Genomic DNA, 13,967 nt, shown 5'->3' on the forward strand with positions numbered 1-13,967 from the left:
GACCCGACAGATGTTTGGACCTGAACCTTAGACCCGACAGATGTTGGAACCAGACAGATGTGAACTTGTCTGTGGGGTTCTGATTCTTACCTGAACACTCTTGGATCAGAGCTTATCTTTGTGTTTCTTTAACCATAACAAAGAGAGAAACAACAGACGAGTCAGAACTAGAACCGGAGGAACGTCTGGAACGTGTTCTATCAGCTCTGCGCTCAGACTGTTGCTCCAGACTTCAGGGGAACAGGAAGGTTGCAACACTTTTATTTTGAAAGAGCAAACACACACAGAGGTGTTGAGCCACAGTCGGCGCTGAAATGTGACCAACTTCTCCTGCTGCTCGGTCGGCAGGAGAAGTCCGGTTTCATCACTCGTGGTGGTTCCGTGGTGGTTCCGTGCCGGTCGCTGGTTCTGGTTTTTGTCGGAGAAACTTTCAGAGAAAAGATGTTCCACCTGAAATCTTTCACCAGACGTTTGTTTAAACTCGGCTGCAGTCAGTTTGAGTTTTGTTTGCAGTTTTTAAATGTAACAGATCGTTCTCCTAATCTCACGCCTCCATAAACGGGTTCCTGTGATCTTTATCGGCCGTTCCAGTCGGAGAACAGAACACTTCCTGTTTGTGTTTTTATTAATAAACTGTCAGCTTTCATCCGGTTGAACAGGAAGTTTATTCCTGAGAAGAGATGACTGGATCAGAGCAGGCCTCCCCCAGGGGGCGCCAGAGTTCTTCTCACCCCTGGACGAGTGGTTCTGGTCCTGGTCCTGGTTCTGGTCCAGGTGTGACTGTTTGTTTTCTGTGTTCAGGCCAAGTCGAGGGGAGTGGAGCAAGCCCGAGAGAAGATGTTCTCCGGAGAGAAGATCAACTTCACCGAGGTGCTTCAGTCATTGCAGGGCTCACCTGAACTCACCTGGGTTCACCTGAACTCACCTGGGTTCACCTGAGTTCACCTGAACCCACCTGAACCCACCTGAACTCACCTGGGTTCACCTGAACTCACCTGGGTTCACCTGAACTCACCTGGGTTCACCTGAGTTCACCTGAACCCACCTGAACCCACCTGAACTCACCTGGGTTCACCTGAACTCACCTGGGTTCACCTGAGTTCACCTGAACCCACCTGAACTCACCTGGGTTCATCTGTTTGAATGTTTGTTTGTTTCCCCAACATTCTGACTTGTTTTCAGCCTCAGAGCTTCCTGTGTTAGATGGTCGGTTCACCTGTTGAGTGTGTGTGTGTTTACCTGTGGTCTCTGTGTGTGTGTGTGTGTTTACCTGAGGACCTGTGGTCTCTGTGGGTGTGTGTGTGTTTACCTGAGGACCTGTCATCCATGTGTGGGCTGTGTTCCTGTTTCCAGAACCGAGCCGTGCTCCACATTGCCCTGCGGAACCGCTCCAACACGCCGATCCTCGTCGACGGCAAAGACGTGATGCCCGAGGTCAACCGCGTGCTGGACAAGATGAAGGCCTTCTGCCAGGTGTGTGTTCTTAGTTTGTGTTACCTTTAAGGAACTTTACCTGGACCGGTAGTCCTTATGGAGACCATGGTTCTGATGGTTCTGATTCAGTGGAACCAGTTGTTTGGGTTTGGGTCGTGTAGCGGTACTGGTTACAGGCTACAGAAAGGAATGGAAGTCAATACAGTGTCCTAATGAGGATTTAAATAGAAACGTGTGTGTGTGTGTGTGTGTGTGTGTGGATCGGGGTGTGTGTGTGTGTGTGTGTGCATCACGTCCACTTCCTGATGTCTGTGATGTTTACAGAAAGTGCGCAGCGGCGAGTGGAAAGGCTTCAACGGGAAGAGCATCACAGATGTGGTGAACATCGGCATCGGAGGCTCCGACCTGGTGAGCGTGCACGCACGCACGTGCACACACACGTTAAACCTGTGACCTCGAGCTGTCATGTGACTGCGTGTGTCGTGGTGCGTTCAGGGACCGCTGATGGTGACCGAGGCCCTGAAGCCGTACTCCGCCGACGGTCCGAACGTCTGGTTCGTCTCCAACATCGACGGGACTCACCTGGCCAAGACGCTGGCCCGGCTCAACCCGGAGACCACGCTGTTCATCATCGCCTCAAAGGTCCGTGCACACACACACACACACAGACAGAGCGACAGGTCACACCTGTCGTGTGTCTCGGTTCTGATCTTTGTCCTGTCGGGCTCGTTTCAGACGTTCACCACCCAGGAGACGATCACCAACGCAGAGTCGGCCAAAGACTGGTTCCTGCAGACGGCCCGTGACGTGAGTCCGTTTGCCGAAACCCAAACCTGCAACATTTTATCGTTTTTATAAACGAAGTTTCTCTTCTGGTGCTCCACAGAAATCTGCTGTGGCCAAACACTTCGTGGCTCTTTCCACCAACGCGGTGAGTTTGAAACTTTGATCGTCACACCTGCCTGTCCGGTGGATCTCTAACCGGGCCGAGGGGTTCTGGTTGTTTCCTGCTTAACGTCTTCATCTCTCATCTGCAGGTTAAAGTCAAAGACTTCGGCATCGACACGGCCAACATGTTCGAGTTCTGGGACGTAAGTGTGTTTGGACTCTGATGGAACCACGCCAGATGTTTTCAGCAGTTTATTTTGGATTTTTTATGACGCCTGCTGAGCTCTAAACTAACCCGCTGTATGAAACCGCCTGAGCTCTGCTGCATCTTGATGCTTTTATTTTGACAAACCGCTGTGCTCTGATTGGTGGAATGACGGTGTGATGTCATGTTTGCTTGTCCCCAGTGGGTCGGAGGTCGTTACTCACTGTGGTCTGCCATCGGTCTGTCCATCGCTCTGCATGTAGGTACGTCACCTGCACCCGGACTGGGCTGAGGGTTCATCTGCTGGGGGTTTGTCCTCTGAGGGGTTCGTCCTCTGAGGGGTTCGTCCTCTGAGGGGTTCGTCCTCTGAGGAGTTCGTCCTCTGGGGGTTCATCTGCTGGGGGTTTGTCCTCTGGAGGTTTGATGTTTCAGGGGTTCGTCCTCTGAGGAACCTGCTGCCGGGGAACTGACCTCTGAGGGGTTTGTCCTCTCTGGGTTCGTCCTCTGAGGAGTGGATCGGTCCGTTTTCAGACCTGAGACCCAACAGTCATCATCAGAACCAGCTGCTGTAAAAACTGCTGCGGGGACGAGGTGACCTTTGACCTCTGGTTCTGGACCAACAGAACCCAAACTCCCGTCTGTCTGTGTTTCAGGCTTCGAGAACTTTGAGCAGCTTCTGGCAGGAGCTCACTGGATGGTAGGAGAACCAGATTTGATTTGTAGGGTTCTGCTTCCTGACCTCACCGTCCTCACCCTCCTCACCCTCCTCTTCCTCCCTGTCGTCTCCAGGACAACCATTTCCACAGCGCCCCTCTGGATCAGAACGTCCCGGTTCTGCTGGCTCTCCTGGGCGTCTGGTACGTCAACTTCTTCCAGGCCGAGACTCACGCCATGCTGCCGTACGACCAGTACATGCACCGCTTCGCCGCCTACTTCCAGCAGGTGGGTGTGCACGCCGCCGCCGCCGGCCCGTTTGGACCACCGGCTGCGTCTTAATGGTTCCAGATCCTTCGGTTCTCTCTGAAGGATTTCTGCCTCAGAAATGTTTCTGGTTTCTGTCAGCTCACAGAGGGAACCGGTGAGGTTCAGACAGAACTGACCTCTGACCTCTGACCCTTGACCCGTCTCTGTGTCTCGTTTCCAGGGCGACATGGAGTCCAACGGGAAGTACATCACCAAAGATGGCAGCCGCGTCAACTACCACACGGGACCAATCGTTTGGGGCGAGCCGGGGACCAACGGGCAGCACGCCTTCTACCAGCTCATCCACCAAGGTGACCCGTTGGTTCTGACCCGCCAGTTCTGACCCGCTGGTTCTGGTTCCTTTGTGACTCCACCCCGCTCACCTCCGGTTTGTTTCCTCGTCAGGAACTCGTATGATTCCTGCTGACTTCCTGATTCCTGCTCAGTCCCAGCATCCAATCAGAGACAACCTGCACCACAAGGTGAGTCAGACGTTTCCTGCTCACCTGGAAGGAAACACAGTTTAAAACCCATCAACTAATCAAACATCTTAACCTGTTCGAGCCACAGAAAAGTAAAACCACGCCACCTGCTGGTGGTTTCTGGATCTACAGCCCAGAACCTCAGATCAGTTTAATTTACAATAAGTAGATTTTTATGTCATTTTGTGGTGAGAACACATATTTTAGAGATTCATTTAAGCCTTTTGGAAGTAAAACCAGCTACAGAAATAAAATATTTTTAATAAATTATTATTCATTCAGATGAAAACTCAGTTAATCTAAGGGATTGGATTAAACTGGGTCTGCAGCTGCTCACAGATGTGGATGTTCCTCAGATCCTCGTGGCCAACTTTCTGGCTCAGACTGAAGCTCTGATGAAGGGAAAAACCTCTGAGGAGGCTCGGAAAGAGCTGGAGGCCGCCGGCATGACGGGAGACAAACTGGAGAAGCTGCTGCCGCACAAAGTACCGCTCACACACACACACACACACCTGACCCGCGTCGTTGAGACTCAGTAATCAAACCTGTCACTGATTCTCAGGTTTTCGAAGGAAACAAGCCAAGCAACTCGATTGTTTTCAAGAAGCTGACTCCGTTCATCCTGGGGGCTCTGATTGGTGAGTTACCGGTTCTGGTTGGGTTCTGAGGAAAGTTCTGGGACATCCTTGTTATATTTGTTGTAAAGTAGGTGAGTCATGTGACACTTCCTGTTTTTCAGCCATGTACGAGCACAAGATCTTCGTCCAGGGAGTGATGTGGAACATCAACAGCTATGACCAGTGGGGGTGAGAGAGCACTTCCTGTCAGAATTAAATCATCCATTAAACTCCTGCATGGCGTTCTGCAGATCTCTATTCTGAGCAGGGCTTTTATTCTGAAAGGTCCGCACATTGCCTCTAACAAACGTTTCCATCACTGGTTTTATTTTGGCCCCGCCTACTTCTACAGGGGCGGGTCTTGTTTGTCTTGGCCACGCCCCTCAGGTTGACTGCAGTAACAGCTGATGCTTGTGTGATGATGCCATCACGGCGTTGTTTTGTCTCCGCCCCCTCAGGGTTGAACTCGGGAAGCAACTCGCCAAGAAGATCGAGCCGGAGCTGCAGGACAAGTCGGAGGTCTCCTCCCACGACGCGTCCACCAACGGCCTCATCAACTTCCTGAAGAAGAACTTTGCCTAAGCCCCGCCCCCTTCGGCCCACCTGAATCATGTCGTCTGTGTGATCAACCGCTTCCTGTCTGACCCGAGTGTTAACGAGCTCCTCACGTGTTCTTAGTGTTGATTCATCTGTGCACGTGTTGCTGTAGGTGACCTCTCCCCGTTACGGTTAGCTTTGACTTTCAAAATAAAAGCCCTACCTGTCACTGATGCTGGCCGTTTTATTTTACAAACACAAATCACTTTCCTTCATCCGTCCGATCACTGTCTCTCTGACGTTCATAAATAAGATTTCTAGGACTGGCAGCCATGTTCTGATATAAGGAGGCTCCTCCCACCTCCTTACCTCAGAACCACGACTAACATCTGACACCTTCATGAGAAAGTTCGGTAAAAACTTTAATTGTTTTCAGCTGGAGTCCCCACCTGCTCAGGTGAGTCCGTTTCTAAAAGAACCAGAACACCTGAAGGTTTTAGCCTCCGACCTGATTGTTTATTTAAAAAAAAAAAAAATCATCTCAAAGTTTTTACAAATCTAAGAGTAAAAATGTGGGTCAGAACCATCAGAATATAAATATTTTCAGGTCAGTGACGAAAATCATCCGAGAAAAACGGATCTGAAGAGGTCCGGCCGGAGTCGGAACCAGGACGGAGAACTCGTCAGGATTTCTGCTCCGGGTCTGACTTCCTGTCGGTTCTGTTCTGTTCTGCAGTCCGACCCGTTCCTGAGGTTTTAATGAGTCCGTTCTCCTCAGCCGGGTCAGGTTTCCCTCCTCTGATGGAAGCTGTTGGCCTCCTGAAGAACTCAAGCAGGAGGTCCAGTTCAGTGAAAACAGTCCAAGGCTCGGTTCAGTCCGGTTCAGTCCAGTTCAGGCTTCATAAAGCCTCTTTTTGGCTCCGTTTCCACAACGTTCTGGTTCACGTCGTCCTCGTCCAGAGCTGCTCGCTCACGCTTCTTGGCGAACTTCTTCTTCATGGATCCCACTAAAGCCTCGTACCTGAAAAACAGAGCAAACCTGAGCTCCCGCTGACCAATCACAGCCCTGCTTCTGGAAGAAGCAGGTGCTGAACACCTGCAGGTGACGGCTCTCAGGGCGGATTCATTCATCTGAAATGAACAGATGTGGTTTTACCTCAGAGCCATTTCTTCATCTGTAACATCTGTCTGCATGCGGCTCACGTCCTCCTCTTCCTCCTTCTCTTTAGGATTCATCAGAACCATCAGCTTCTGGAAAAACATCAAGAGTTTGGGATTTAATCTGAGTTTGTATTTTATTTACCACCAAAAACAGAAAAGTTTTGAGTCCGTCCGGCGGGAGCAGAGCGTTCAGGAGGTGATGAAGCTCAGACCTCCACTTCTGGGTTAAATCCTTTGATTGACAGGCGGCCGAAGCGCAGCTCCTCACAGGGAACGAAGCTCTTCTCCTCCACCATCAGGTTCCTGAAATCAACCATCAGTCATCTCATGTGTCTCGTCGCAGTCTTTGAAATGTCTGACGTTCTGATACCGACTCTTTGGCTTTCAGTTCTGGCAGGTCCAGGTACCAGTGCTCGTCGCTGATGATCCTCTTCTCATCTTCCTCCAGCTGCTTCTTCGTCTCGGCGTCCAGCCCTCGCTGCATAAACTGCAGCAGAAACCAGACAGATCGCTTTAAACATTAATCTGAACTCTTTCTGTCTTTTCACACTTCAGCTAAAACATCTGATGCTCCACAGCTAACAGATTAGAGGACAAGTCTGCACTAATTAATAATTTACTTTCATTTAATTTAATTAATTTCTTTATATTTTCCCTCCAAACAGCCAGATTTACCTGTAATCTGATCAGCAGTTCTCCTGACTTCCTAAAAGGTCTTCCAAAGGTTTAATTTGGATTTTGGCTGGTTATTCACTCAAGTTTTGGTCATTTTAACTCACGACAGAATCAAATGTGTCTCTGAAATTTACCCCGAATTAATCATCATTTCCACCATGAGATAAAAACACCAAAGTTACCATCTGATCGTGAGTTAAAGAGCTTTTTAAACACCTGAAATGTTTAATCGTCAGTTTTCTGAACGAAGTTCGGCGCAGCTAACTCTGCTAACTCTTACCTTCATCCGCAGCAGGTTTTTGGACAGTTTAACATGATCGCCCGCCATCTTTCACCGGGTAACACAACTAAAATCAACGGAACTAAACTCAAACAAACTAGTTTTAACTGCATTAAACTGTTTATTTTGGATGTAGCGTTAGCCACTAAGCTAACAACACGAGCTGCGGATGCACGCGCCCGACACAGACTGAACCAACCGAGCGACCAACAGGTCGATTAATCGATCCGGAGCGGCTGAGTGAGGATCGATCCATCAATCAATCAATCAATCAATCAATCAATCTGGTGAGATGTATTTTTATTTGTGATGACCGGAAGTGTTTGTGTTTCAGAGTTGGAACCATTACTGTGAACTTTATGGAGTTCTGTTTGAAAAGAACAAGAACCTCAGTTGAACCCGTCTGGTTCCTTAACGGAGAAATGAAAAGTGTTTTGTAGCTAAAATTAGCCAAAAGAAAGTCATAAAAAGTGCTTGTTTTCAGAGTCTCTCATTAAAAAAATTACACTATTGATAAAAAATTACTAGGGTCTCTTCGTATTTTCACTGATCGCTCTGAAGTGTGACGCATCGAGAGCCGAACAGGAACGCCAACAAGGCAGGAAATGACAAATCCAGACAGTGTGGGGGGAAACCGACCCAAACCTCCAGCAGCTGAGTCGTTCTTCAGCTTCGGAAGGACCAGAAGGTTTGATGGACCAGAGTCTGGAGACTGATTGCAGGTGACGTCCTGAAGAGGAGAACCTGAGAACCGGCGCTGGCCTCCTCCCGCTGTCCGGAGGTGAAACTCCTCCCAGACTGTGTGACATCATCGTAAAGCTCTGGGGCTCCAGTTCCAGAACAAAAACCAGCATGTTTTCAAAGCCCTCCTCTTGTTAACATAACCTGCTTCTTCTTCTCCTGCTTCTTCTTCTTCTGATAAATGCTGTGACAGGAACCTCCTCAGCTGGCCACAGCTGGCCCCGCCTCCTTCTAAGGAGGTAACTCCGCCCACAATCAGCCCCCAGAAACTCTAAAAACAAGTCGTTAAGGTTTGAATTCAGAGAAACGGAAACTGGAGGGTTTGATGATGGTGTTTAACTAAAAGAAGAACATAAAAACTCTTATTTTGATATTTTATTTCATTTCCTCTTTAAGGTCCATCTGGGGTGGAAACAGAAGTGGGAGCAGGACTTTTTGGACTCCTTTCAGCAAGGAGGAGCAGCTCCGAACCGGGCCGTCCTGCAGAGGAAGCTCCATCCAGCTGCTTGGATCCAGGATCTGGTTCTGGTTGATCCAAACCTCAGAATCAGAGGATCCAGAACTTCACCTTCCAGCTCAGCTCATTCTTCACCGACAGACCGGAGCAACGTCCTCATGACTGCAGACGAGGTCCAATCCATCAAGATTAATGGGTTTTTGATCTTTTTTAATAATATTGTAACATTAACAATATGTAGAACAATTATCAGTTTGTGTGAGAAAATATATTTTTATATCGATCTGATCTGAAATCTGTGACCATTCAACTAACCCCTAACATTCGGAGAAGTGGTAAAAAATAATAAAACCAATTCGGTCAAATATCACATTTATATTTAGAGCACATATAAAAGGAGCGCGGTGGATCGGTGGTCAGTGCTGCAGTCTTGTAATCCTGAGGTCGCAGGTTTGAGCCCAGATTGCGACAGGAAGGACATCCGGCCAAATCTTACCAAATCATTCATGTGATTTCGCTCGCTGTGGCAACTCCTGAGGAAGAGCAAAGATCCGACTCTGAACTAAAACCAGCCTGAGAGGAAGTCAGGTGATCAGGTGAGAGAACTCAGGTGAGCCGACTGGAAACAGGAAGCAGGTGGAGAAAATGGAGCGAGAGACAGAAAACTACATTTATCTACAGAAGAAGAAAAGAGTTTAAAGTAAAACAGGAGAAGAAGATCTGGTTGTTTCTGTCGTCAAGCTTCCTGTTTCTTGCAGACAAACAACCGAGACAATAAAAGCTGCTGATCAGATATTCAACTTTAACGCTGATAGAACTCCTGAACCTGCAATCGATATAACAAATTAAACGGATTAAATCTTTAACTGATGAAACAGCTTTCAGACTGAAGATGATAAACTTTGTCTCTTGTGTTTAAGAATCACAATCAAAACCAGGAAGTAAAAACGAGTCCAAATCAACCATCACTGATCAGTCAAATATGGCCGAAGTTCTGGAAACATGGATTAAAACCTCAGATTTTCCAGCCTCTGTAGTTTGTTTTTATGGAGAATAAATCAGTTTCATCATTTTAGAGACGTTGTTGAAAACATGAAGAAAACTGATGATTCCACCAGAAAACAAACTAAATTAAAACATAAAGTTTTCAACTTTCCCGTAGATTATGTCACTTTGTACTTCCTGTCATGTGACCCGGCGCTGTCCTCCACCTGAGCTGCTGCTTCAGATGCTTTCAGGTGAGTCTTGGCTCCTCCTCCTCCTCAGGTGAACTGGTGGATCACCACCTCCTTCAGTGAGCGGGTGGACACCTCCCCCCTCTCGGCGTCTCGGAGGCCCGTCAGCTCCTCCTGCAGCTGGGCCACGGGACGCCTCAGCTGGTACCCCAGGTCCACCAGCAGCTCCAGCAGCGACGCTCTGTAGCTCTTCAGCCCGTAGCGTCTCGTTGCAGGCAGAGCTCTGTGAGCGGCGGCGAACGCCTGCTCTGGCTCGTCCAGGTCACGGTAACACACGGCGAGGGCGGACAGGGTCGGGACCGTCAGGGTGGACTTCTGCCAGGGCAGCAGCTTCTCCTGGATCTCCAGAGCCGTCTGCAGCAGCTCCAGAGCTGCCGTGAACTGGCCGGCCCGCAGCAACACGTGGGCCTGCTTCTGCTCGGACTCAGTCAAGAACGCCGGGAAGTGAGGGGAGTGGCGGACGCAGCGGGTGGCGAACAGCTTGGCCAGGTAGTCCTGCAGGGCCAGGCGGCGCTCTGAGATGTTCTCGAGGCTGAAGTTCCCCGTCAGGAGCTTCGGGGGCAGAACCACGTCCTCCAGCTCCTCGTTGAACTCCTCCAGCAGAGTTTGGTGAAAACGGAAGAAGTCGCTGTAGCGTCGCTCCACCGAAACACGGTGAGAGTCGAAGCTGCCGGAGCGCATCACCACGATCTGATACACCTGGAGACAATCAGGAAGAACCGGGTCAACAAATACACTGAGAAGAAGAGTAGAAGAACCTGGACCTGTGTCAGAGTCTCACCACGTGTTTGCTGAGAGGCTGCTGGACGACCCGACTCGATGGGATCTCAAACAGCAGGCAGACGGGTCGGTGGCCCTGCTTCTGCAGCCTCAGGTTCTGCTGCAGCTCCTTCGTGGTCAAACTGGACCCGCCGAGAAGTTCATCTGATCACAAACACAGAGATCTGAGGATGAAACACCGCCGGCCTCCGAACGCCTGTCAATCAATCAATCAATCAATCAATCAATCAACCAACCAGCCAATCAATTAATCAATTAACCAACCAATCAACCAATCTGGTCAGACGTCTGTGGTACAAAAATAAAAGTTTGAGAACCTGCAGCTGCTGAAATCATCAGACTGTTTTTATGGATCAGAACCGATCCGCTCACTGTAAACAAACTCGTTTCAGGTAAAAGTTCTGGTTCTGAATTACAGTCCAGACACAAGTGAACATTTTTTAAAATGTTTCAGACAACAAATCTAAAATAAAAACTGGATCAGAGCCTCAGATCCGCCACCATGAGCTCGTTGATCTGTTCACTGTCCAGGAAACAGAACTCGGGTTCTGACCCGGTTCCTAAAGTTCGGACCGGTTCTCTGAGTCAAACTGAAACCACAGAAAATGTGACTTTGAGTAGACGAACAAAAACAACAGAACCTGCAGTCAGTGGATCTGTCTCAGCTGGGTCTTCAGCGGCCCGTTTCAGTTCTGCCATCAGGTCTGATCCCAGGAACCAGAGGAAAACTGATCTCAGATCTGCTGCATCTTCGCGGTTCTGAGGGATTAAAGAGCTCCTGGTGGTTCTGAAAACACGGAGCTCAGCTCGTTCTGACGGTTGAAGGAGGAAGTTGCTCCTTTAAAGGTTTTAGGAGGAACTGAAACAAAGTCCAGAGCTGTAAGCTGACTGAGGAGCGCTTGGTTTATAACAGCAGTCACAGCGGGCGGGTGGGGTCTGTCAGAAGGAGGAGCAGTCAGCTGACACACAACCCAGCTAAACGTCCAGATGTTGATGAAGGCAGCTGATCTGAGCTTTTTTTTTATCTGTTTAACTTTAAGTAAAAATTTAATAATTTTCTGAACTAAATATAAGAAGAACAGGATGAAGTTCAGGAACAGATGAAGAACGAAGAACTGGGAGCGACCTGTGTCTTCATTCTCGTTAAAGATTACCGCCAAGAACAGGACCTGACCCACCACAGGAGAGTACAGCACCAGTTTCTCAGAGCTCTATTGGTCTGCTGGTCTCTGAGCCTTCCCCTGGACCGTCCACCTGGACCGTCCCCTGGACCGCTGCGACCCAACCCCCCCACAACCCCAGCAGACACAGCAGCATGGTGAGGAACAGCAGGGACATGGGGGCGGACATAGACCGTGCAGAAGAATCCAGAATCAGGAACCAGGAACCACCCTGTAGCCCCGCCTCCTCAGCCACAGGTGGGCTGAAATCAACAAGTCCTACCAGCGGTTAGAAAGAGCTGGACTGAAGGACAGACAGAGACACTAATCATGGAGGCCGGGGTCCATCATACCAGGCAGGACCCAAGATGGAGGCTGGGTAAGAATGCTCCTGAGACAGTCCAGCACATCACAGCAGGATGGAAGATGGAGGCAAAGCAAACATGGAACACCATAACCAAACAGCTGGAACAGAGAACAGGAACATCTGTACGAGTCTGGACTGGAAGTCCCACAGTCACAGTGGGAGACACTATCTGAGGTGGAGGAGATACTGTGAAGCTTCCAGATCCAGACTGACTAACAGCTGATGGCTGACCAACTGGACACTGTGGTGGTAGATAAGTTCCAGAAGAAAGCAGTGGTGATAGATGTAGCAGTCCCAAGAGAAGAAGCTGGAGAAACACCAAGAGCTGAAAGAGGAACCAGAGTCAAGGCCTCAGTGGTACCAGAGGTCATCATGTGACCTCCAACAGATCCCAGGAACAACCTCAGAGATCTCTGTCCAGAAGAGCAGCTGAGATCCTGAGCAGAACCCTGAAGATCCCAGGACTCTGGGTTTTTGTTGTTTTTTCTTTTTTGTCTTTGTATTGTTTCTGCCTCCTGTCATCATTCACTTCTCCTCTGTTTATCTCTTCTCTTCCTGCCACGCCCATCTTCACCTGTTCCTGGTTGTAATCACTCACCTGTGCCCACTCCCCCTAATGACCCTCAGCTTTAAAACCTGGTCCTTTCTCCACTTCCTCGCTGGGTCCCTGTTGCTGCTTCTGGTCCCTCAGCTCTTGTCTCGTTCATTGTCTCGCCTCGTTTGTATTTTAAGTTTCGTTTTGCTGCCTCACCAGCCATTTTTTGTTTGTTTATTTAAAAATACATTTTTGTTTATTTAAGATGAGCCTGTGCTCTGGGTTCGCCTCCTTCTCCGCCCACCTTGACACTTTTATTGCACTTTATTTAAATAAAGAGCTGAATGAAGATAAAGGTTTTAGATTTTTTTTAATCTTTTCCTCCTTTATAAACAATAACATCCTAGCTTGATTTAAAAAAACTTCCCTTCATTATTTTTCTGTTCTTAGAAACGAAATAAAGTATCGATCCCATCCCGCGAGTATCGATCCCCGCAACAAGTTAGTATCGATACCAGGATCGATCCGCCCAACCCTAACTGAGTCAGGAGGTTCCGGCGGACCGCAGCGGCAGCTTCGCGGTCAGTTCTGGTTCTGGTTCGGTTTCTGAGTCCAGGTAGGAACGGGCACGCGCGTTTTACCTGTGCACGCGCTTCGTTCAGATGCGTTCAGGTGTTTCGGGACGTTTCGGTTTGTTTGTCTGTTTGTTTGTGAAACTGAAAGAAAGTGAAACTAAAACGTTACATCGGGAGGTTTTAATCTTCAGAGTTCTGCTCAGAGAGGTTCTGCTCAGAGAGGTTCTGTTCAGAGAGGTTCTGCTCAGAGAGGTTCTGCTCAGAGAGGTTCTGCTCAGAGAGGTTCTGAAGTTAATCTCGACTCCAGGCTTTTAAACTCAGAGTAAAAGTAGAAAAATTACATTTATTCACATTTAAATCCTCTGAATGAAGCTGTTGGAGCTAAAACAGCAAACGTTTGGCTAAAATGAAACAATTATCAGTATTATATCAAATTAATTGCCTCTTTTACATAAAAATACACTTTTAATTAAACTCAAAAATCAAATATATGTTTCAGAAATATACTTAGTACAGTTTTGCAAATTATTTTTTAAATATACTTTTGAAAAATGGATAAATGTAATTAGGAAAAACATGTGAATAAGTACAACTCAGTAATTATGCGTAAATTGTACCAGAAGTACTTTTAATGTACTGAAGTAAAGGTACTGAAAGTGTTACTATCAAAGTGTGACATTTATTTACAAAAAGTATCATTTCTTTTAGAGAATATCTAGATTTTATATATATTTAATAACTATAACAGACATATTTAGAGCATAGGACTTCACACGCAGGAGCTCTGGATCAGGAGCTCTGGATCAGGAGCTCTGGATCTGGAGCTCTGGATCTGGAGCTCTGGATCAGGAGCTCTGGATCAGGAGCTCTGGATC

The 13,967-nt window shown here is 48.2% G+C and overlaps 4 protein-coding genes across 4 annotated transcripts in view; 2 read left to right on the top strand and 2 right to left on the bottom strand.

Annotated features, from left to right (window-relative positions):
- Positions 1-5,359, top strand: part of gpia (glucose-6-phosphate isomerase a) — a 6,977-nt gene extending 1,618 nt beyond the window's left edge. The window contains exons 3-18 of the mRNA XM_037978426.1: positions 802-870; positions 1,354-1,473; positions 1,759-1,842; positions 1,930-2,076; positions 2,170-2,241; positions 2,321-2,365; positions 2,472-2,525; positions 2,730-2,790; positions 3,181-3,224; positions 3,317-3,469; positions 3,672-3,801; positions 3,896-3,972; positions 4,329-4,457; positions 4,535-4,610; positions 4,712-4,778; positions 5,048-5,359. Of these exons, the coding sequence (XP_037834354.1) occupies positions 802-870; positions 1,354-1,473; positions 1,759-1,842; positions 1,930-2,076; positions 2,170-2,241; positions 2,321-2,365; positions 2,472-2,525; positions 2,730-2,790; positions 3,181-3,224; positions 3,317-3,469; positions 3,672-3,801; positions 3,896-3,972; positions 4,329-4,457; positions 4,535-4,610; positions 4,712-4,778; positions 5,048-5,171 (1,452 nt within the window). The 3' untranslated portion in view covers positions 5,172-5,359. The remainder of the gene's footprint in view (positions 1-801; positions 871-1,353; positions 1,474-1,758; positions 1,843-1,929; positions 2,077-2,169; positions 2,242-2,320; positions 2,366-2,471; positions 2,526-2,729; positions 2,791-3,180; positions 3,225-3,316; positions 3,470-3,671; positions 3,802-3,895; positions 3,973-4,328; positions 4,458-4,534; positions 4,611-4,711; positions 4,779-5,047) is intronic.
- Positions 5,360-5,529: 170 nt separating this feature from the next.
- Positions 5,530-7,449, bottom strand: mphosph6 (M-phase phosphoprotein 6). Its single transcript, XM_017403987.3, has 5 exons — positions 7,243-7,449; positions 6,662-6,774; positions 6,500-6,590; positions 6,283-6,377; positions 5,530-6,147 (listed from the first exon to the last, which is right to left on the bottom strand). The coding sequence occupies exons 1-5, from the start codon at positions 7,288-7,290 to the stop codon at positions 6,009-6,011; spliced, it is 486 nt and encodes a 161-aa protein (XP_017259476.1). The 5' UTR covers positions 7,291-7,449; the 3' UTR covers positions 5,530-6,008.
- An 894-nt stretch (positions 7,450-8,343) lies between these two features.
- Positions 8,344-11,649, bottom strand: snx20 (sorting nexin 20). Its single transcript, XM_037978427.1, has 4 exons — positions 11,097-11,649; positions 10,457-10,599; positions 9,652-10,374; positions 8,344-8,602 (listed from the first exon to the last, which is right to left on the bottom strand). Exons 1-3 carry the CDS (start codon positions 11,152-11,154, stop codon positions 9,703-9,705), a joined length of 873 nt encoding a protein of 290 aa, XP_037834355.1. The 5' UTR covers positions 11,155-11,649; the 3' UTR covers positions 8,344-8,602; positions 9,652-9,702.
- Positions 11,650-12,633: 984 nt separating this feature from the next.
- Positions 12,634-13,967, top strand: part of si:ch211-218c6.8 (apoptosis facilitator Bcl-2-like protein 14) — a 7,461-nt gene continuing 6,127 nt past the window's right edge. The window contains exon 1 of the mRNA XM_037978403.1: positions 12,634-13,133. The gene's annotated coding sequence lies outside the window, so the exon portion shown is untranslated. The remainder of the gene's footprint in view (positions 13,134-13,967) is intronic.

This window comes from Kryptolebias marmoratus, linkage group LG11 (assembly GCF_001649575.2).
Source record: "Kryptolebias marmoratus isolate JLee-2015 linkage group LG11, ASM164957v2, whole genome shotgun sequence".
Taxonomy (NCBI): domain Eukaryota; kingdom Metazoa; phylum Chordata; class Actinopteri; order Cyprinodontiformes; family Rivulidae; genus Kryptolebias; species Kryptolebias marmoratus.